The 24,595-nt window shown below is 33.1% G+C and overlaps 4 protein-coding genes across 6 annotated transcripts; 1 reads left to right on the forward strand and 3 right to left on the reverse strand.

Annotated features, from left to right (window-relative positions):
• LOC109331233 (microtubule-associated protein RP/EB family member 1C-like) lies at positions 1,117–3,349 on the reverse strand. Its single transcript, XM_019565610.1, has 6 exons — positions 3,142–3,349; positions 2,873–3,028; positions 2,660–2,766; positions 1,989–2,214; positions 1,791–1,904; positions 1,117–1,706 (listed from the first exon to the last, which is right to left on the reverse strand). The coding sequence occupies exons 1-6, from the start codon at positions 3,247–3,249 to the stop codon at positions 1,428–1,430; spliced, it is 990 nt and encodes a 329-aa protein (XP_019421155.1). The 5' UTR covers positions 3,250–3,349; the 3' UTR covers positions 1,117–1,427.
• On the forward strand, positions 15,344–16,955 carry LOC109331789 (transcription factor MYB44-like). 2 transcript variants are annotated; one of them, XM_019566503.1, is made up of 2 exons: positions 15,344–16,382; positions 16,419–16,955. In XM_019566503.1, exons 1-2 carry the CDS (start codon positions 15,641–15,643, stop codon positions 16,577–16,579), a joined length of 903 nt encoding a protein of 300 aa, XP_019422048.1. In that variant the 5' UTR covers positions 15,344–15,640; the 3' UTR covers positions 16,580–16,955. The 2 variants fall into 2 exon arrangements, with proteins under 2 accessions (XP_019422048.1, XP_019422047.1); XM_019566502.1 differs by having other exon boundaries at positions 15,345–16,955.
• Positions 17,843–19,809, reverse strand: LOC109331947 (cytochrome P450 81E8-like). The gene is made up of 2 exons (XM_019566762.1): positions 18,879–19,809; positions 17,843–18,668 (listed from the first exon to the last, which is right to left on the reverse strand). The coding sequence occupies exons 1-2, from the start codon at positions 19,761–19,763 to the stop codon at positions 18,054–18,056; spliced, it is 1,500 nt and encodes a 499-aa protein (XP_019422307.1). The 5' UTR covers positions 19,764–19,809; the 3' UTR covers positions 17,843–18,053.
• Positions 21,181–24,020, reverse strand: LOC109331749 (probable splicing factor 3A subunit 1). Of its 2 annotated transcripts, none has more exons than XM_019566435.1 (2): positions 23,938–24,020; positions 21,181–23,472 (listed from the first exon to the last, which is right to left on the reverse strand). In XM_019566435.1, the coding sequence occupies exon 2, from the start codon at positions 23,387–23,389 to the stop codon at positions 21,218–21,220; it is 2,172 nt and encodes a 723-aa protein (XP_019421980.1). In that variant the 5' UTR covers positions 23,390–23,472; positions 23,938–24,020; the 3' UTR covers positions 21,181–21,217. The 2 variants fall into 2 exon arrangements, with proteins under 2 accessions (XP_019421980.1, XP_019421981.1); XM_019566436.1 differs by having other exon boundaries at positions 21,181–23,463; positions 23,938–23,994.

The raw sequence follows: 24,595 nt of genomic DNA on the forward strand, positions 1-24,595 counted from the left end.
AAAACTTAATTGAAAATTTTAAATTAAAATATATGTTGTCTTAAAAATAAATAAAATTAAAATGGTCAAATACTAGTTTGTCAAAAAATAACTATTTCAATTTGGCACTATATAATTGGAGTTTTATCCCAAAAAATTAATTCTACTCACAAATATCAGTTTAATCAACATGTAGTGGTTAAGGATTTGATTTGATTTCTATTATATGCATATAAAAGACCTAGAAAAATGTAGAATTTAAAAGTACTCTCAATTTACCTCTTACTCATATACCTTATCATATCAGCAATGGAAGAAGGTGCACCAAACCGATGTCGTTTTGGAGGGTAAACTTGCATAAAATAACAACATTTTGACCAAAGTAATGGTCATATACGATGTTCACTGACGGTGTCAACAAATTGACTAACAAAATAACATTGTGTAAGTGTAAGCATAGTTGATAAGTGATGAAATAAGAAAAGATAAATTGTGGGGTCAAATTGAGAAAATAAATTAAGTTATCCATCAAAACTTCTTATACCAATATTTTAACATAAAAATATAAATGTATTGATTGTGTAATAGTTTTTATATTATCCACCATTTATATTTAAATAATAAATACTAAATGATATAATTATATAAATTTTTAAACTACCAATGCATAGATATTATCTTTATATTTAAACTTATTCACCAATATTTAATGGTATTGTTGGACACATTACACCAAAGATATTATGTGGATTGACTACTTTTCTGTTCTAAGAAAAACATGCTATATATATAAGAAAAGAATCTGTATTGAAGAGGTAAATTATTATTTTACATTTGCACTCTCAAATAAAAATATCATCTCATTATATTTCAAATATAAAAGTGTAAAATAGTGTTTTTTTGATGTATTTATATTTTCATTAGTAGATAGGATAATAACTCGGATATATAATCTATTTTTCCACTCAAACGGATGTGCATTTAAAGCCTTTTAAAATAAGAACTACATTAATTATGAAACATGGAAAGCCAACAAGATTATGCACTGATACTATAGATTGTCAAGATTATAGAATCAAAAGAAAGAAAGAAGGAAATGAACAACGAAAAATTCCTTACTCAAATACAGATATATAATTTGTTGCAAATTGCAAATGGTTTCAATTTGCAAGCTATAAAAATGCTGGAAAAAGGTGCACAGATGAAGTACACACCAAAATACTGGATTCTAAAATGACACAACTATAAGTTTTATAAAGTAGATCCTTAATTATGACTACATATTTCAGGGTTGACATATACCATATACCATGTTCGAAACATAATAGTCTTTCTAAAACAACTCAATATCATTACAGCAATCCGTGCCATAAATCAGTAATGATTGTGACCAAAAATAGTTTTCAAATTGACAATTGCATTGACAACAAAAGCTACTAGCTCCCTCTTTAGCAAGTCATAAGAGGTGACTCGCTGCAATGAACATCTGAAACATCAGCAAGCCTTTGTCTAGGAGACAAATTTGTGGTGCCAGCAGCATCAAAGGCAAGATTGGCAATGATCTTTCTCTTCCGAGTTTCTGAACAGCTTTTCTCCTCTGAAGCCTCAGCAATGGGGCTCAATTGTTCAGCCTCCTTCTGTCCACCAGAAATCATAGCTTGAGCTTCAGCCACAGCTGTTCCATCATCATCAGTAGCATATAGTATCTTCTGAATTGCTGCTACAACCTGAATCATGAATGACAATAACCAACCAATCATTACCAATCCTCATTTACATTAGACAAAGCGACAAGTTTAAGAGTACAATACCGATGACTGTTCTATCTCAGGAATCTGGCAAAGTATCTCAATATCTCTAAGTTTTGCGAAGTAGAAATCTCGTTCCTTCTCAAGGCTATCAACTGATAACTTCAACCCAGTTATCTGCATTGATCTCGGTGTAAGATAATTGTACAGATATACTAACACTTTTCACTGGATAGTTGATAATTTTGAAGGTAAAAGTACCTGTTCATCATATGCAGGGCCTCCAGCAGAAGAAGGCCTTGTGCTAGTAACCTTGGGTGCTTGATTTCTAGCGTTGGCAGCAGAAGATCCATCATTCCTTCGAGCATTATGGGAAGAGTGAGGTCTGGATGTTGTAGAAGCCTTGGTTGAGGCTTGGGACTGTGCAGATTTCTTGGTAGTTTCTCTTCCTCCCTTGCATACTTCTCTCCTTTCCACAGGATTGTAACTAAAACCAAAATCACATTATAATTTTCCAAACATTCAGCACCAAATGATTTAAACCATTGAACCTAAATCATCTTCCCATTAATTGTTATGGTGACCAAAATTAAATTAGTATATTAACTAACTAGCTAGTTAGATAACTCTGATGCAATTAGTTGAGTTGATAATTTTCAGTAATTCGTAGTTATTTACAATTCACTTACACGGTGACTTATAAGTATCAAAATCAGTATCAGTGAGAAATACTTATTTATCATCATTCCAGATTACTGAGTTCAAATCATTATTTCAAAACACGGCCTAAACTAGCATAGTTAATAGCGGTGAATTGAAAGGTTATTAGACTATCCTGAAAATTCAATACATTTGAGTTCTAATACTGTTAAAGATTTGAATCATTATAGCATCAGCAACAATATAAAAACTAAAGAAAGGGATTAAATTACTTGTGGTGAAGTCCAGAGTTGACAGAATCGCAATATCTTTTCATCCATTGCATGAACTCCAGGTTATCCAATGGTCGTCCCTTCACTAACTTGCTCACTTCGATGTGCTGTGAAAATTCACAAACACGGTTTTCAAATAAGTAAATATAAAACACGGAACTGAAATTAAAATTTATATAAAAATGGAGAAGAAACAGGGAAATAGGGCTTTACCTTGGTGATTTTGAGTTTGTTAAAGACATCCTGAAGAACCTTGTAATTCTGAATCATATCATATTCGTTCTTAGCATCGAAATTGACCTTGTGCATAGGCACCGTCCCTGGATGAACCGCATCTAGAAGCTGGCAATGAACCGCACCAGAACAAGCCTGAAAGTTCGAAATCAACGACGATCCAAGTTAATTAAAACAAACTTGTGCTAATATTTTAAAACAGAGAAATATGATCGGAAATTAGAAAAAGATAAGGTACGATACGATACATCTTCAACTTTGGAGAGATTGAGTTGAAGTGTAGAATTGATCCAAGCGAGAATCTCAGATCTTCCAACGAAGTAAGCCGAATCCATGATCCCAATGTTGGTTGCCATTGTTGTTATGGTTTTCTTCTATCTCTGTATTCTGCTATCGCTATCTACTAACGGCTCCTTGGAATATAAGAAGACAGTTCAAAATTATATATATATATATAGAAAGAGAGGGAGCGATTAATTCGAAAATCGGTGACTGGTGCACATTGTCTTAATGTGGAATCATCGCAACGTTTAGAAAATCCAATCCAAATAATACAAAAGTCAGGCCCGAGGCCCATACTAATGGTAATGCAACCAGAATCGAGAGAAACTTAAGAATAGAGATCAGTTGTCTTTAAATTGTATCATTAACTTTTTTTTATTCAATCAGATTTTGACACATAATAAAAAATATATATAATTTAAATTTTGGTTCTCATTGCTTAATTTTTCTTTAATAATTATTAAGATTTAATTAGATGTAGTACGATTGGGGACAATTGATCAATTGGAGTTAGATTTCTACTTATGAACTTCATTCCTTTTAAATGAAAAAAAAAATACTCTTATCCAAATTCTCAATTATCCAATTTTCTTTGAACCCATATTTTTATTTTTTCATTTTTTTTTTCACTTGAAAAACCTGGACTTGTCAAACTCATATCTTATAAAAGATAATATATCAAGGAATTTACATCAGTTTAAAACAAAAAAGTAACTTGTCTTACAACAATTCATGATATTGCTCACGTGTGTGTGAATAAGATCACACATGTGTTATTCTGGCCCAAAAAATACATATGTGACCTTAGTGACTAAGGTTAAGTATGTGTTTTTTATTGAGGAAAAACACATGTGATTTTGCGCATGTGCACATGCACAACATATGTAATTAAAAAAACTAAAGGCAGCATGGAATAACATGTATAAGGTTTAATGGGTTTAGGTTTGAGTGGAGTGTGAAAAGAAGAAGAATAAGTTGAGAAATGAAGAAAAGGGGAACTTTGGAGGGTAATAAATAGTGAGAATGGTATTTTGGTATTTTCACATAAAATTTGAGGTTTAAAACGACTATGAAGAAATTGCTTGAGCTTTATGTATAAAAAATTACTTAGGCTTCATCTTATGACTAGAATATTCATATTTATGGCAAAATAAAATTCACACCCCATCATTAAAATTCACACTTTACTTTAATTGAAGCTCCGGAAAAGACCACATTCTACTTGATTCATATAAAACTCATTTTTGTGTTAAAATGAAAAAGCTTTTGATCAATATTTATAATGTAGCGCCCAAACTAACGTGAGACAGATATTTTCGACACACGGGCACGGGTGAAATGTTTTACACCATAAATTCGTGACTGAGATTATTTGTCATGACTAATGTATTATTCTTTGTATTTGATCAATCACATATAGTTATATAAATAAAAAAATTAAAAATAATTATTATTATTTTCATTATTTGAAACATGTAATCCTTTTCTATGAAATTATTACTATGCTATGGGATTCACCAATGTAAAATAAATAAAAAAGAATTCAAATTAAACAGATGTACCTATAACCCTGAAAGGAAAGTTTGTTTTGATATATACCGCAAAATGAATGTTATTGTACACCAGCTGTCTTGACAAATTAAGCTGGACATAGATTTTCTAAGAGACAGAATCTCGTTACAATTACTCGTCAACTTGTTTTTATATATGTATGATTGCTTTCCTTTATAGGTTGTGAGCATTATGGATATTATTAGTCAACATTAGTCATGTATACACATTATTTAAGTCTTTATTTTACAGAGGTGATATGTTAGTTAGGAATATGTCACTTGATGTGTTATTACTAGTTTTAATGACACTTTATTTTGTTATATTATCTACAAGTTTGGACTTGGTAATTGGGACTACAAACAAAAGAGCACAAGGAAAACGCTTCCAGTTGGCCTCTATAAGACGTTCGAAATACCATGGCTAGGCGAATTTAATATACAAAAAGAACTGAAAGAAACAATAGAAGCTAAATAGCAGTTACTAGCAAGTCATTATAAAGAATAAAAAAAACATAACGAGGGATAGAGATCAAATATTCTAAGGCTTTGTATCGAACCAATTAGATATTGTCATGTAAATAAAATAAAAAATATAACAAAAAGTAATATTCAGGTTAGCTCGATACAAGAAATGAGATACTCTTAGTAACATATAATCTTTATTCTCTTTTGACTTAGTCTTACCGTACAATGGAAAGATAGACACAAACCCACTGAATTTAAAGCCTTAGTATTTTGATAGGCTTAAGTGTGTTCGGCAACCCTAGCATATAATTTACTTTGTATATTATAGTTCGAATTATTTAGTGGATTATTTTGTATACCTGTTTGGTGGGGATAATAGAAGATTGTCGCTTTTGAATCAGGAAACTGTATTTTCAAAAGCCACTGTTGGAAATTGTTAGCAATTGCTTTCAAAATTTTCCCTTTAGTTTTCCATGAAAAGCCGAAAGTTTATTTTTCTTTATTCACAACGCCATGCATGTCCCACGTGACCAAACCTACCGTCCAACATGAGTGGGCGTTGAAAATTGAAGCCATTACCCTTCTTTAATTGGTTGACATATCTCATTTTATTTTGTTTTGTTTATTTGATTGCTAAGAGAGTTCCTCTAAGGACACCAAAATCAATTTGGGTACATCTTGATGTTCTAGGTTTCACCTGGTTTAGGTTGAATAAGGATCATGTGTTCTAAAATTATTGTGTCCTCATGTCTCTAAATAAATTAGTTTTCTTCTAGTAATATAAAAATATTATTTTATGTTTTTAAAAATTTCTTTTTAATTATGTGAAATTTTTTTATTGGATGGGGAGAGGAAATTGTGGCAGGAATGAGTAATAATCTTCCTGAAACTTGTTGGGTCGGCTGGAAAATATATATTGGTTGTGGGGCACATACAAAAATACTTCAACGTCCAACTTATTACATGCATAAAATGACCAGCGATTGTTTTAGGATAGAACTATAGCTTAAAAAAGTGAGAGGTCATTCCTATTTATAATTAAGAAGATAAATCACTTGGGGTGTATAGTATACTATATAACTTTGATTAAAGCACAAAAGATAAGTTAAAATTTATAAAATAAATGATTGTGATGAGTTAATTGAATGTGTTCTTTAGTATTGAAGTAGACCAACAGGATGGGTAGATTTAGAACAAGAGATTTTCCGAATATCACGTGAGTATGCCTTATAGCGCTAGAGTTATACCTAAAAAGTTATATGATTATAGAGATTAGAATGCAAGAGTATTGAGTTATCTTCCTTATGGGTGGTGTCCTTTATTTATAGTGAAAATGGCATGAAATATTCTCCTGTGAATATTGTTAACATGACTGAACATCTTCTCTTATCTCGTTTATTTCAGACAATCAGAAATTACTTTATCCGGTGACTCACATATTTGTACTTTATTTTAGATAATAACTCATGTCTATCCATGATGGATTATTCATCCTTATCCTTGATTCATTGTCCTTCCGTATACTATTACAAAGAGACAATAACTCCCAACTCCAATACTTAGCAAAAGTATACAAATATATGTCTTTTTCTCTTATTATTTCAACTAAATATGTGAATTGTGAAGTGATGCTAAAAAACAGAAAAGTCTAGTCAGGTCAAGTTTTACGTTAAGGGGGGAATAACCTGCCTTATGAATCTAATGCCAGATTATAGCCTATTCACTTGTCATACGTCTTCTTTCGGTGTAATCACCTTTTTTATAAGCATGGTTTCAACTTTTTAAAAGCTTCATTTTATTCATTGTACTACGTAAATTTGAATCAAGAATATAAAAAAAATATTAAGGAGAGTGGGGTCACCTAACCCGAAGGATCTCCTATTCCATATTTCAAACCAATCAAAAAATGATTTTTTATTATATTTCATTTTTAGAATTTTTTTTATTCATATGACAAAATATGATAGTTTAAAATAAGAAATGAGACACGATTAGAGACATTACTCGTGATTATTGTCAGATTGGGGACATGTGGTCATTGTGTGAGAGCCTAGGATCATTCCTAGTGACTGCGTGAGCCAATAAATTATTCACCTTTCGTACCTTCTCGTCCGATTTCAGATACTTTGTTATGACGTAAATACTTCAGAAAAGATGGAATAAGCTGATATAAACATCACCACTACAGGAGCACTTTCGCAATTTTAGAAGGAGAGTCTTTTTTTTTTGCACCTTTAGGGGCGGAAGTGGTTTGCCTTTGCGCAAAGCTCAAGCACTTAGGTACCAGCAATCATAACCAAAATATCAAATATTTGATTCTTGATAGTGACATTAGTTGAGAGGATAGTCATGTGGTTGAAAGGATTAGTTTCATAACCAAAAAGGTAAAATATACATTTGGTAGTTCAAAAAAACTGTTCAATGACTTAAACAATTCTAGTCCATAAGAGTCACTTCATACTAAAAGTAATAAAATTAATTTTTTTTAGAATCTATGATTGTTTTTTCCAATAAGTATTACTTATGATAATCAAAATCATGATTTTTAAATTTTCTTGGAATCTGATGAAAACTTCGAATAAATGTTTTATTGTCCATCTCAAAGAATTAATGATTAGTATTTAGTTAATGTCCATTTTAGCAGCAACAAAATTTAATAAAGTAAGACAAAATAAAATTAGGTGGTTGAAATGCTATTTATCTTCACATTATTATATAAATATATGACAATAATGTAAGAGTTTTATATATTATTATTGTATTATTTTTCATTCATATTTAATTATTATTTATTCTTCAAAAAAATAATGCAAATAAATGAAAGATAATGTGTAAACTATGTATAAAAAATTTATATTAATACATAATGTTATAGTTTAATAGTTTAATAATAATACATTTTCATTATTTTTTTCTATATACAACAAAAAAAATAACATATGTCACTTATAATTTGATTATTAACAAAGACACCTGTTATTTTTGTGAGGGGTAAGGAACTTGTAGGAAAATATATCTAGAAAGAGTATTAAAAATTGTAATAAAAGAGCATGTACTGTTAATTACAGCTGTCCCAACCCAACGGTTTCAAAATTTTCAATGATGCCAAAGTACTAGTCTCCGTATCTCTTTTCCTGTTTTGGGTGAAGAATGACCAATCAAGTAAGAGATATATTTGGCATTCTCATACTATTGATTAACCATCTTCAGTTTTAAAGTAAGAATCATTTCTATTACTAAAGAGGCAAATGTTATACAATAATATATAAAAGATAACATGTAATAACAGTTTTGTCCTTTTGTTTATCATAAAATTACATTTTTATCATTAAAAATATGAGTAAAAAAATCACTTATCTTTAGTATGCTCACTTGTTCTCAGTTTTGATGCGCTGAATACAGCTGCAAAGCAAAATCCATGTCCAAAATAATGGTTACTGACTTACTTTGATCACAGTCATACTCATACACCCCCATTATTTTAGCTGTCCATCACTGATTTATTTACCGTACCCTCTTTTTATCCTTTGGAATATTTCAGAAAGAGATGTTGCTTTAGTCACAATCAACAATTGATTTAGCATAACCTTTTTATGTTATTGTTTCTGCTAATGTATCATGTATTATCCTACGGTGATTAGTGATAGACAAACTCCTACTTCCGGTGAATTTAAATTGCAATTTTTATGAATTGAGAATTGTATTTATGTCAGGATATCTACTGCTTGTTAATCTAGTATCACGAACGTTAGTCAATTTTAGATGAGGCTTATCGTCTATAATTAACAAAAGTTATATCTAAAAAAAGTTACTCATGTTCGGGTCTTTTTATCTAGAGTCTCTTTGAAGTTTTTGTTATTTGTATGTTATTTTTTAAAGATTGGGATAAAATATCCGTATTTATTCAAATAATTTGAGTAGTAAAGAAAAACTAATTTAGTTTCATAAATTAATGACAATGGTAGCAATAATCCTCGGTGGCTTTCAAATTTTACATATTTAATTCAACGGATCAAGTAAAAGAGAGGTGATAGTGTTGTGAACATATCAGCTCTTATATCTGCGCCCTTGTGTGATCCTCTACTGATGGTGAGTGTTTGGGGTGAGTAAATCTCACTCTACTTTTGCTTATCTCATTCGGTTTAGTCGTGATCAAATTCAAATGTGATTGGGTTTCGATGGGTCTATTAGTAAGTATAGATTTAAAAATTAAATATATAACATTTATGATTAAGTAAGAGATAAATATGAACCGACTAGTCACATAATCATTATCTGATTCGATTTATGAATATGTTTGTATGTGTTTATTCTATAGTTTAAAAAGCAATAACATTTCTTTGGTAAAAAAACATTATTGTTTCTCCAATTTTCATTATTTATAGATGATTAACAATTGTGTGTAAAACCTAAAAACAGTGTAAAGATTTATACACAATCGATGTATCATTCACCATTTATTTGTATTACGTTTATTCAATAATTAATGACGATTGAAAATGAATGGTGAATGATACAATAACAGTCTAAAAATTCATACACTATCAGTAAATACATATTTTTCTCTTCACAATATATATTATTTTATTGTAAAATTATGTATACATAATAATAAATTACTGTGGATAAAGATAAGAGACAAGACATAGTCATATTTGAAATTTAATTTTTAAGGAGTAATAATATTATTTGTCCTATCCAAGAGCATTATTCTACGTAGCATTAATAGGGCAGAGGATGTAAAATGGTGTTGAACAAAAACATTTTTTCAGTATTGTGTTTTAATGTCATTAAGTTACGAATTTCTTATAATATTTTATGTTTAATTCTATAAAATTGATTGATAATAAACTCATTTTTTTTTAAATTAATTAATTTATAATTTTATTTCAAATGTACAATACATTAAATATGAATCAAATTGATAATTTTCATATAATAATCTGCTCATCGTTTCACTTTTATTTAAACGTTAAAAAGATTATATTCTATATACATGCTTTTTATAATACATTTGATTTTTCTTTCCTTTAGGCTTTAATTATTCTATATGTATCAATAAAATAAGAAAGCTATTCAAGACATATCATGGTTGAGTGAGCTTAACTAGATTTGGCCATGTGTCCAACAAGGAAGAACTAACCAATATGAGAATGGATCATAGTAAGATAATAACCAACCACTCCAAATTAAATAAAGGTAAAATTTACTAGATAAGATCCAAACAATAGCACGGGAGATCATACCCCTTTGTCGTCTGATTGTCGCATTCACTTACATAGGACTAACACATCGTCTGAATCGCACCAACCTCCGAGTAGCACTAACCTCTATCATAATTACGTACATGTCGCATGCGCCATGTGCCACTTTTTGTCGTGCGACAAGAGCATATAATATACAATTATGAGAGTTATGACATGTTATATGACTAATCATCCATAGAATAGAGACATGCAAGAGCTATCCAACACAAATACAATAATCATTGCTTGTCTTAGACATGTTCGACATGACAAGATGTTCAACCATACCAGTACTATCTACTAGATAATATTCTGTCATTTAATAGAGGAAAGAATAAGGATTTGTTATCCCAAAAGCATGTCCCAAACTCTGTCTCAGACCGATCATTTTATGTCACATCAATTTAAAAATTAAATATTTATAATTTTATCAATTTTCTTTCATTGTGATTGATTATGGACGTGGTTGAGGACTGAGTTGGGGACAACAGATCCTCGTCCATATGGGAAACCCCATCATCCATCATAAGGAAGTAACACTTATACATTGCCGAATTTCTCTCCAGACCCACAACCTCCAGGCCCAAAGAATAAAAGCAATACCATGCATTTCACGTGCTAAGATGTTACCACATCCATTACTTTAACCGTTTCTTAGCAAAACGGAGACATCATTTAGCAACGAAAATCCAAAAAAATAATTGTTGGGGTTAGAGACTGCACAGTGAGGGGGAAAACAAAGTTAAAAGAATAGCTTCATGCGGTGGGTGGTATATGTACGATGTACGTGTAACTGAAATATGGACACGGATCTGATTCATAACAAACAATATCTTTGCTTTCCGATTTGAATACCCCTCATAGCATATTCTCTCTCCTTTTCCCAATAACTTTCTTTAATCCATAGGTAATCCTTCCACGTTATAATTTTTTTTAAATAGTTCGTAAATTTTAAAATCTCTTATGTCTGACAAATACGTGGACTTCATAATTATCTAGCTTATAAAATAAAAGCAATTCTAGAAATGAAACTATAAAAGTGTTGGTGGAAGGTAAGAGGAAAGTGTAATGAGAATGTGAGAGAGCGGTTCCGTACAGGTTAATTTGAAAGAGAGAGGGTGGAAGTGACAGGCACGTGGCGGTGGAAGTAGAGAAATAGGGCGTTATAGGGTTGATGGTGGTGGGGGTTGTAGGTATTGAATACAGGCTGGAGTGATGATAGAAAAGCAGTAATGATTCGCTCTCTGATTCGGCGACCAATATTGTCGTTTAGTGTTAAGTTCAGGCTAATAGGTGGGTCCCACACTCCAATTTTATTCATAAGAAAAGGACGAAAGTTGAAAATCCCACACGAAATGCTCTACAGCCTGGACTCCTCAGTCAAACTCAAACCAAAGCACAAGGAACCTCGCCCAACTCATCCATTATCTTATTTGCTTTTCCCATTTTTATTTAAAGAGAAAAAACATCTTTGCATGTAATAGTTTTTTAAATAAATATTATTTGATATTACACTATTATTTAAAATGATATTTTAACGTCAAAATTATGGTTCTCAGCTTCTTTGTCTACATTAACTTCCACAACTGTTTCATTCACGTAATTATCCCACGCTCCTCCAGCCCACTCAGTTGCATTATCTACCATGGCATCTTGACTTGTTTGTGTTGTTTTTAAACTTTTTATTGTTTTGTTTAATCAGTAATAATAAGGAGTATTTTGAAAATTTTGTGATTTATTACCTTTTTTAATTAATAGTAATAAAATAATTTAAACGGAAACACATAATAAGAAACATGATACATTTTCTTAAAAATTAATCTATAATATTCTTACATGTAGTAGGTTTTATAAATAAGTTTAAAATCTATGTGCCGATAGTGTAAAAAAATTTACATTATTAACACATCATTTATCAAATATTTATATTATTTTTCTTTAGGAGTCAATACTAGTTAACAAATTAATGGTGGATAATTTGTTAACCATGTAAAAATCTCGTACCCTACAAGTGTAATTAATATAATACTACTTTACTTATTCATGATTTTATTATAAAAACATGTTGTAGATAATACTGGTTTCATTCGTTGAGAATAATCAAACGTTTAAAAAGGTGCTTTTAGTTTGTGTTTATCGCCACTTGTGTAACACAACTCGTGTTTAAGAAAGGTACAAAAATTTAATTCTCATGAAAATAATAAAACAGTATATTAGCACTAACGAAATTTAAAAGTGTATAATGTTAAGAAAATAAATTATCCCATCTAATCTCTAAAATTATAACAGGTGTTTTACTTATTTATTTTCTATAAAAATATTTTTAAAATTAAACAACATAGTACTCATGTCATATTTTTACTAACGGAATGAGATAAGTTATCTCATAGTTTTTATTTTCTATACAAATTGGTTTTCCAAAGTTTTCTTACCGGGGGTCCATATAAGGGTGGAAACAGGCCAGGCCAGGCCAGACTTTGCCTTAAACAGGCCCAGCCTATATAGTATGTAGGAGTCTGGGCCTGGCCTGTTAGCCTCTTTAAAAAAAATTTCAAAGCCTAGGCCTGGCCTGTTAGCCTGTTTAAAAAAAATTTCAAAGCCTAGGCCTGGCCTGTTAGCCTGTTTAAAAAAAATTTCAAAGCCTAGGCCTGGCCTGTTTAAAAGCCTGGCCTGGCCTGTTAGCCTGTTTTACTATATCATCTTGAAATAGATCATCATATCTACATTTAGATAGATAGGTTAATATTCATACTTTTAATTAGACTCTTCTAACCCTAACAATTAAATTATATTTTTTATATTAATATTACATATGTATAATAATATTACTTATATTAAAATTGTATAATATGAAACATATTACATAATATAATTAAATAGGCCGGCCTGTTAGGCTTAATAGGCCTTTTGGATGGCCTACAGCCTGACCTATTTAACTAAATAGGCTTTTTAAAAAGCCTGTGCCTGGCCTATTTACGAAGAAAGTCTGGCCTATTATAGGCCAGGTAATAGGCCCCTGGTAGGCGGCCTGACCTGTTTCCACCCTTAGGTTCATACTCCGTAAAATGCAAGATAAAATCTTTTAAAAATGAAAAATAAATGTATTCTAATATTAAATTATTTATTATCCTAATTTCTTCGAGTATGTCTATAAGAAAAAGAAACGGCATAAAGTCATGGAGACTTGTTCTTAGCCAAAAGCCAATAAAGGTATAAAGTCATGGAAACTGATGCAATCATTCAAGAGGTAATAAATAGCATTGGAACTGAAATATATATAGAGAAAACAAAAACAGCAGTATAATTAAAAGCACTAGTTCAGGTTATATAATTAACATGCTTACAATATTAAAACTAGTCTTTTTTTTAACACGAGTGAAAGCAACCACCAAAACCATTTTCATTCCATAAATCAATTCATTCTATCCAGCCTTATGTATTATTTTATAGTTTATTATAAATCTTTATAAATTAAAAATAATATCTATTTTTTCATATATTATAAAACATTATTTTTATTCTTATTTCGATATTATATATATATATGGACCAAGCATGAGCCAAATTGGTAAGATTCTTTGCTCTACATTGAATCAAAACACATTCTCCACCACTTGTGCGGCCCTTACTGTGACCTAAATGTTGATAATGTCATTTTTCTGAATCTAAACTCGAAGCTAACTCGATCTCAAATACCTACGGGTTGGTCTTCGAACACGAACCTGATCTAGACTAAATTAAATATAATATATATTCATTTTGCATAAATTTTCCTCAATATTAATTATTATTATTATGGATATGTAATTTGACATATGAAATAATATATATATTTATATTGTTAATCATGTATATGTGATTAAAAGATAGAAAACTAATGATATTTTCATTCAAAAATGTTAACAATCTTTACACAATTGAATTGACATATAAACAATTGATTGATTATAATTTTTAAACTTGAAAATGATATTAGACCTCACGAAAGCCAACCATATTCAAGTTTGATTATTAATATGCCAAATTGGGTAAGCGGGTAGGGTATGGTCCTCCTCATCCATAATATCCACCTTCCACCGTTATTCTTTCCTCATTCATATATGTTATGTTCCATACTTTTTATAAGAATAAACATAATAGTATTTTTATTCAATAGTATTCTCACAAAATAAGAATCCTACAATAACAAAAGAAAAAATGATGTTTTAATTTCAATAAGAATGAGTTAAGGAAGAATTGCTAGAGATGCTGTAAGGCTTGTAATATGAGGTTCTCACGCCATTGTATCGTTACATCATGTTTATGAGGATATAGGAACTAAATTTATTACACTAAATGATAAAGAAAAAGTGTCTCCTTTGTTTAAAAAGTAATTTTTGCAAGAGTTTCGTTCTCTCAAAATATGAAGCACTGAAACCTTCTACCAATATTTATCAAAACTCGAATGCCTAACACAATCAATCATGTCATAGTAATGATAATCAGGAAGATGACCTTGAACAAAACATATAGTTATCAAGACAACCACCCTATCAATTAACATTTTTGTATCCTAAATTTCAAGTCAATCAATAGCATACAACAATATCATAAGTTCCACATGAAGATGCACACTTTTTAAATTCACATTTTTATAATTCAATAAATTTATTATATTAAGATATGAAATAAATTTTAGAAATATAAAACTAATTAGTAGTACTATGACTTAAAACTTATTTACTTCCACTCAGTTCCTCTTTAGTAGTAAAACTGAATAACTTTACTTGGTCCTAAACACACAAAATTTAAAATTCTTCTTCTTCTACATTCAACACATATTAGTTATTTATCCATAGTGATTCAATTAGTACTACAAAAAAAAAACAAAAGATATAGTAAATTTGAAAGGATATATAAGAGGGGAGGGTGATGAGTTGTGTAAATGGGAGTAGCTGAAAAATGACGCGTGTCTGATTACAGCTGTATCCCAAATCCCAAGCCCCAACCGCTTCCCTGGAATAAGCGGTACCGATTGCCCATAACGCTACCTGATAACTCCAAAACCTAACTTGCCCAACCGGTTTCCCCTTCCCACATCCTCACATATAAGCACCTCAACCACAAACCAAACCAACCCAATGCTTCACTCCCAATTCAAACAAACAAAAATCAAATCCTCCTCCTCTTCTTCTTCTTCATCTGAAAAATAAATAAAAAAGATGAACACAGCCATAACCAGAAAAGACATGGATCGGATCAAGGGCCCATGGAGTCCAGAAGAGGACGATTCTCTGCAAAAACTCGTAGAGAAACACGGGCCCAGGAATTGGTCTCTGATCAGCAAATCTATTCCTGGTCGATCTGGCAAGTCTTGTAGGCTCCGCTGGTGCAATCAGCTATCTCCTCAGGTAGAGCATCGGGCTTTCACACCTGAAGAAGACGAAACAATTATCAGAGCCCATGCCCGATTCGGAAACAAATGGGCTACAATAGCCCGACTCCTCTCAGGCCGAACCGACAACGCAATCAAAAACCATTGGAACTCTACCTTAAAGCGTAAGTGTACTTCCTTCATCATTGATGAACCTGACCTTAATCCTCACCCGTTAAAACGTTCTGTTAGTGCCGGTGCTGCTATTCCTGTATCTACTGTACTTTTCATGAACCCTTCCACACCTAGTAGCCCCTCTGGATCCGATGTGAGCGAGTCCAGCGTACCGGTTGCGTCCTCATCACACGTGTATCGACCTGTTCCGAGAACAGGTGGAGTCGTAATGGAAACGACGTCGTCTTCGAATGATCCTCCAACTTCGTTATCGCTTTCTCTTCCTGGTGTGGATTCTTCTTCTGAAGTCTCGAATCGTGCAACGGAGCCTGCTCGTGCCGTTACCTTGCCGGCGCAGTTGAATGTTTTGCCCATGTTAACACCGAGGATGGCGGCGCCGGTGACAACTGTAGCTCCGGTGGCGGTGCAGGAGGAGAATCATGATGTGATGTCGGTGGCGGCGTTTAATTTTAGTGGAGAGTTGTTGACGGTGATGCAGGAAATGATAAGAAAGGAGGTGAGGAGTTTTATGGAGGAAAAGAATGGGATGTGTGAAAATGGGTTTAGGAATGCTTTGGTGAAGCGTATTGGGATAAGTAGAATTGATTCGTAAATGGTAGTGTTGGAGAATGGAAGCGTGAAAATGAATCTTTTGTTTTTTAGTTCGTAGGGAATAATTTTGGTTTATGTACAGAGCGAAAACTAAACTCGTTTGCGACTAGAGACATGGTGGTGAATGATGAGGGGTATGAATTCGTGGGAAATGGAAGGAAAGGTGAAAGAGCGTGAGTTATTGAAATTTCTACTACTTTTTACCCTTTTCTTAATTCTCTTATCTGGTTTAGTTGGAAAAGAAAAGAAAAAACTGAGTTAGAGTAAAAATAATCCTCAAATTAAAGTTCAATCTGTTCTCTACTATGATCAAGTGTAAAATGTCAATTCTCGTTTTGGTTGGAATCCAAGATTACCAAGTAGTCTTTCATGCTCTACATGTCAAGTTACTGAATGCTACTTTCGCTGCACAAAGCTATGTTATGATCAGATTGGGATGTTATATATATTATATTAAATCAAATATATTCTATAATCATTAGACATGATGCACCACCTCTTGATGATCACCACAAACCAAATAAGAATGCACAAAATAAATATTAGCATTATTAAATCAAGACATAAAATTCATGTTCATCCAATTATGGAATGTCTTTTGCCTATTAAAGATGTAGCTTGAATCTGTATATGCTCCCTCTCCTGAGGGACAGAGTTCAATTTAAGCTCTTCAGAGACATTCTCTTGAGAGAGGTCAATATTCCTTTCTTGAGAGAGTTCAATTTATGATATATTTAATGGTATCTTCGTGAAACGGAAGAAGTTTGAAAATCATGAAATATACTTGTGAGATAACGACTTAAAGTAATTATAATGGTTGTTCTTAATGGAACTTGGTTATTATTCTACCTCTGTTATCACTTTTCCTTGGGTAATAATAATCAAGATGTTCTTATTTAAGAACACACAAAAAAAATCTTTATGTCTTTCCTTGTGCTTCGACTGTGCTTCGACTGTTGTTGATTATCTTGAAAATGATTTAATACCTTAATTATAGAATAACTCTCTTTATTTCTGTGAAAACTTTATACGTTAAATTTGATAGCTCTTTCTTTATAATAATTATTTAAAAAAAAACATGAATTAACAATGTCTCTAAGATTTGAAGTTATGATATTTTTAGTGTCCCATGGTTGTTGATCAGTTGTGTTTAGACCTATCAAACTGAGCAAAATGGATCACCGTCAATTTTAAGGAGGGGTTTAATCCAATCCATTTTGCTAGCACTACATCAACATACAATACAGCATTAAAAGTATCAATCAACAACAGCTAAACCATTTTTATGTTAACATATCAACTTATAATCTTATGCATAGTATTGCCACATGCAAAGATTAAATGATTTTATTCAAAACCAACTAGTAGCCATACCTATCCGAATGATCATATTAATTTTACAAATACTAAATATGAATGAAATGGAATATTCTTAAATGCACTACTAAATTCCATAGGATGAATATAAAGACAATCTATGATTCACAGAAAATCTTTCTTATGATTGGGCGTGCTTTGCATTGGGCCTCCAATGGAATAGCCTTGGGCATAACAGTTCCAGATTTTTCTGTCATGTCAATTTCTTCCTCGGTAATTCTTTTCCACTCAAAGCACTGAATCATAGAACCCAAAGTCAACCCTATAGTTTTTTGTGCCAAACCTGACCCAGGACATGCCCTCCTCCCTAACCCAAAAGGGATAAGGCTATGTGTATCGGTTGCACCATTGTTAAACCTCTCAGGCTTAAAGCTAGTTGGGTCAGTCCACAATTCTGGGTCTCTATGTATGGTCCATGCATTCACCATTACCATTGTGTCACGTGGCACATCATAACCTCCTATGGTGCAATCCTCGGAGGACAAATGAGGAATTAGCATTGGTGCTGCTGGATACAACCTTAAAGTCTCTGAGATTATGTTCTGAAGATACTTTAACTTTGTAATATCTGCTTCCTCGATTAGATTATCTTGTCCAATTTCATCGTCCAACTCAATTCTTGCTTTCTCCAACACCTTTGGATTGTTTAATAGACTGGACATTGCCCACTCTAATGTTACCGCAGAAGTTTCTGTTCCAGCCACTATTAACACCTGCAAACAGAAGAAAGAGTTCATATGTATTTATATTTACATGAGAAGTAATTAAACAATTAAGTGGATCATGGTTATTCACAAATAACTAATTAAACCTTATGTCTACAATATAATGTTAGTGTAATTTCTAATGAGTTTGATACTTAATAATTGAAATGGACCCTGCAAAGTAAGCAACTAATAATATTGTGAAAAGAAGACACTCACCATAATAAGACCTTTGATAATTTGGTCAGTGTAATATTCGGGCTGTGACTCTTGTAATGAAAGTAGATGATCTATCATGGTATTTGAACCTTCCTTCTTGTTATTCCTATGCTCATCGATGAGTCCTTGGAACACTTCATCTACCTTCTCTCCAACCTTAATTAACATCTTATGACCACTGCTAAAATCAAACAACCTTAATATAGGGATGAAATGTGAAACGTTCGTTCCCAGATTGAACTTTGCAATCTCATCCATCACATCTCTAAACTTTTTCGCTTCCATTGGGTTAGTCCCATCAGAATCCTCACCGTAATACCGTTTACCACATACCATTCTCATGATAGTGTTAAATGTTAGCTCCAAAAACATGGACTTAAGTTCCACTTTTGTGAAGCCTTCAGAAGACTCTCGAGAAAGCTTTTTTAGCAACCTGATTGTTTCGTCTTTTCGGAAACCTGAAAATGAGTTGAGACGGTGAGAGGATAAGATCTCGAGAGAGCTTATACGACGTAAATTACGCCAATGATCACCATACGATGATGTTATCATAGTGGTGTTATCAAAGGCAATATACTTTCCCTTAATAGATTGAAAACGGTTTGCAAGAATGATATCATTTTTTGTGAAACATTCTTCAGCACCAGATGCTGAGGAAACAACTACTACTTGTTGGGAACCCAATCGAAGAGAGAAAATAGGGCCATATTTCTGTGAGAGGCTATGGAAGGTGCGGTGAATTGGTTGCTTCAGTTGATGGAGGTTTCCGATTAATGGAAGAGAAGGTGGGCTAGGTGGTAGGTTTTTTGATCTTTTTCTGAACAATAGTTTCCAAGTGATAAGAAATATGAGGATGAGAGTGTAATAGATAAGGTTGGTGTCCATGTTTTGGTAAGGTTACTCTTGGTTTTTATTTGATGCAAATCTAACCACCATTATGTACCTATATATAAGGTTTCAATGAAAAATTATGCTAGCTAAACTCTACAAAGTTGAAACACAAGTCAATTTTCAACCTACAAAGGAGACTAGTCAGTTCCGTTTTTGTTTTTGATTGATACAAATCTGACCTTGAATGTTGTGCAACTATTGATAAGGTTTTAATGAAAAATCATGCTAAAATCCGTGAAGATAAAAGGCAAGACAATTTTCCACCCAAGAACTTACTAGTCAATTCTATTTTTTGTGTCGTGAATAATATTCTACTTGGAGAGGTAAGAATTGCCATACTTCTAGATCATCTTTTAAGTTGAGGAAGGAGAAGGAGAATTGCATATTTATTGGAATGAAAAGGATAAATAGGAGGAACCAAAATTTGCTAAACAAGAAACACGATTCATCAATTATTGTACTCCCATTATTCTTGTTGGGACATGTAAGAGGGGGTCGAGAATTAATTGAAGGCCAAAAAATGTTTACACTTACTAAATCAAAGGTGAAGAATGAAATAAGGCAGCATATGAACATATAATGTTCTCGTGAATAAATGTTAACAAAGACAAGATACAATTTTTTGGAACAATAATAAAATACACAATTCATGGTCATAATTAAGAAAACTCAGAACAATGCATAATTGTGGTCCAACTTGTATGTGCTTCAGGTAACGGATTGGCGCGTATAGGTCATGCTGCAGAGGGGTGCAGCAACATGAGAGTGATGACTGTGAGCCATAAGGAACAGTAAAACTGCTTCTTTGTATTGTCTAGCTTCTCTTGATTCGCACAACGGTTGAAGAACAATCATAGGGGAGAAAAGAGATGCTGCATGTGGTATAACTTTTTACAAAGATTCAAATCTTCATTTATTTTTTAATTAATTTTTTTAAAATTTATAAATATTATTTTCTCCTCATATTATAATACTGGAAGGTGAAGTATCAATGATGTTCCAATTCAATATTTCAATACAATGATTAATGTATTAGGTGAGAAACATCATGACCTATATCAAATTGAGTTTGACATGTTAAACAAAGTAGGATAAGAGGAAGGAGGCTGAGTGAGGAGGATGAGTGATTCTCAAAAAGCGTCTTATTTATGGTAAGAAAATAAATAAAATTAGTAAATCAAAATTTATATGAAAATAAGATTTTAAATCAACCCAAAAGAACAAATTGGTTATTCATTACTTATAAAAAGAATTTAACTATATAAAATATTTTACACTTGCATCTTAATAAAAAAAATCTAGTCAAAATTATGAGCACTTATGATACATTTTGTTTTTTACTCATTCGTTATTGTTAATGGTCTAAAATATGTCCTACACACACACACATGCATATATATATATATATATATATATATATATATACATGAGAGAGAGAAAGGTAATTGTTATGTCCATACCGGATGTTGGGAAAGAAATTGATCTTCAGGGATCAGAGTGGAATCATCATGCTTCTGCCTCTTTGGTTCTGGTTCTTCTGGAAGTGGAGGAGGAGCTTCATCGGGTGGTGGTGGCGGCGGCACTCCCTGAGGCAATGGTGGCAGATGCATCATTGGCATTCCTGATGGTGGGCCAGAGAGTGGGGCATAAGGTCGTGGAACAGGCATAGGAGTGAACTGGGATCCTGGTGGTGGAGGTATGGGAATTCCTTGGTTATTCATAGGATATGATGGAGGCATTGGTGGTGGTTGACCACCCATATGTTGTCCAGAACTCATTTGCATCGGAGGTGGCCGAACAGATGGCATCATTGGCATGACCAGAGGTCTAGGTTGAGGAATTTGAAAGCCACCACTGTTAGGAGCAGAATACTGACCTACATTGAGAGGACCACGAGGAAGATTCAGTGCCAGTCCAGGTGGAGGTGGAAGAGGGCGAATAGAAGGCATTCCAGGTCTAGGAGGAAGTGCAGCAGGACCAGGAAGGTTATTGGCTTCATTGTTAGAAGCATCATTTTGATTCTCACCAAAATTCTGTGACAAAGCTTGGTTTGCAGTGCGGCCAATACTGCCACTGTGACCATCCCATATAACTTGTTTAGGTTGCTCATCATTTTTCTCAATCTCAGCCATGACAGCATTTGAAACTTCTTCCTCCGTGGTACCAAAGATATCAGGACGTGTTCGAGCAAGACCAACAATGTTTCTTGAGATTTCATCATCCTGAGCAAGTGTTGTCTCTCGGATTTTGGCAAACATCCTTTCTTTTTGTTCTTTGTACTTGGGATCAATGAGAGAAATACGCATGTGTTCTGACATTTCACTAATGGGAACTAGCTCACCAGTGATAGGAGAAACAACAAACTTGGTCGGATCTCTTTCTGCAAGAATCCTATCCTCTGGCCTCTTCCAATTCTTCACAATCCTCATCGGTGGTTCAGGATCCTCAGTAACCCTGACTTCATTCTTGACTCTGTCATCATTGTCTTCCAAAGTAGCTGCTCTCATGCCCTCTTCAACAAGCTGGGCCTCTTCCTCATCCATTTCCATTTCAACTTCTTTTCCTGGTTCAACATTATCTTCTTCCATGGCTGTCACCTTGCTTCTCCTTATAACCTCCTCAATGGTCATAGGAGGAGGTAACTCATCATCCTCATCGTCAGCAAAGTCTATTGTTTCAACCACTACAAAATCATGCCAATCAATCATTGCCATTTGTACCCTTTCCTGCTCTATCTCATCCTCGGCCTTTTGCCTAGCTTGCTCTTGTGAACGCTCCCATTCCAGCCTATTCACACACCTTTCAAGCACAGTAGTCATATCAGGGACACTCTTCTTCAGCTTCTCTGTCAAACCCTTCGGAGGCATCAAAACCTTAGAATATGCATCCGCAAGGGAAGTAAAAAAGGTAAACATACTGTGGGTCGGTTTCAAGAAATGGAATTGGGGATTATTAACTTCCCTACTTGTCAATCCTGTCAAGAATGATTTCCCATTTCGAGCAACAAACTGCGCTGTGAGCTTAATAATATCCAGCTCTTCTCCTGTAACTCCTTCAGGCAGCCGAACTGTATACTGCTCGGCTTCTGGAGGTTCAAGTACTTTCCTTACGGGTTTGAACTGCGCAGAGATATCAGGCTTTTCTGCTGCTGCTGCTGCTGTGCCATTGCTATCAGGTGCAGGTGCAGAAGGATCTGATTCAGGAACAGGTGAGTCTGCAGATTGCGAAGTAGGTTGCACACCAGAAGACTGATTTTGTGCCCGAAACTCAGCCAACCTGTGCTGATAATATGCATGATAGGGATCGGACGCATTCAGGAAATTAAACTTGGCGTTGCCCGTGTTGTTTGCAACAATTCTCTTTTCAAACTCTGGACCATTTTTAGCCACAAATTGTGAGGTTTTATCAACAATAGTTCTGATGTCAGGAGGTGGATGGATAATTCCAATAGTTCTAGTGTGGGTAGCAACTACGGCAGGTGCTGAATCTGATTTGTTTTGGTCCTCATTAGACGAATTCTCAATCATCTCCTCATCGGTCACTTGAGACTCAGGAAGAGGACCCAAGTTCCCATCGAGAGGAGGAGCAGGGAGAGGGAGTATCGGCAATGAACCCAGCATTGTGTAAATTTGAATAACAATTCAAACGTTTAGATATTCATATAAAAGCAAACTCGAAAGAACCCTCTTGCTAACTAAATGCCCTGCAAAAAGAAGAAAAAAACGAGATCAATTAAACTTATCAAGGCTCAATAAATGAGTAAAAATCACATAGTAAAAAAACTACTGAATACTACTAGGCATAACAACAGAAAAAACCAGATTATTGAAGGCACAAGAATATAACAAATCAAAGGATGAAATTATGCTTAAATTGTATTTAGATGTAAAACCCAAAAAATCAAGATAAAAAATTCGTAAAACCCCGAAAAACATTCTCATTCAAATCTAGAGAACGTAAGCATAGACACACGAACACAAAATTTTCTTATTTAGAACATTTTTCCAGTGAGTAAATGAAGAAGATTCAGTTAAATAAGAACATATCGGGAAGAAACAAATTATGGGTAGTGTAGTGGTGCTACTCAAACAGCATGAAAATAATATGATACAAAAAGGGGGAAAACTTAGAAAAAGAAGAACGAATTGCTGAGAAGAAAATAGCTTACTGAGAAAGAAAGAAAGGTTAGGGATTTTCTGAAAATGATCCTCCTCGCTTATATAGAGAGAGGGACGAAAAGAGAAAAATAGAGACTTCTAATTCTAATGCTATGCTTATTGTCGATGCAGTGGTATGAATATAGTAGATAATGGGCCTAAGGCCCAAATATGTATACTGCCTCAGATTTCAATATATTATTATATTTAGGACCACCCATGTTGGCAAGTGCACTCTATTTTCTATATGAGAATAATGTGTCTTCTCATATTATGAGATAACTTATTTCCTCTAGCCAATAAAAATATGAAAAATGTGACATATGTTATTTTTTTTATTTTTTAAAATATTTTTATAGAAAATGATGAAACATGACACATGTCATAATTTCACTAGTAGGAGAAGATAATTTATGTCCTTATATCAGGAGATACTTCATTCTTTTTCTATATATATATATATAAATAAATCCATTCATTGGGCATGGTTTATTATGATCATCTTCATGTTTTCCTGTGATTCTGTTACACTGTGATAGTCAAGGTTAGTGAAGGTGGAAGAGATGCTATATAGGCAGGGGAATATGAGAAGAAAAAGCATGTCATTTAGTTGAGACAAATCAGACTCTTATCCAGAAGAGGGAATTTGTTACTCTTTCTTTTATTCTT

This window comes from Lupinus angustifolius, chromosome LG17 (assembly GCF_001865875.1).
Source record: "Lupinus angustifolius cultivar Tanjil chromosome LG17, LupAngTanjil_v1.0, whole genome shotgun sequence".
Classification (NCBI taxonomy): domain Eukaryota; kingdom Viridiplantae; phylum Streptophyta; class Magnoliopsida; order Fabales; family Fabaceae; genus Lupinus; species Lupinus angustifolius.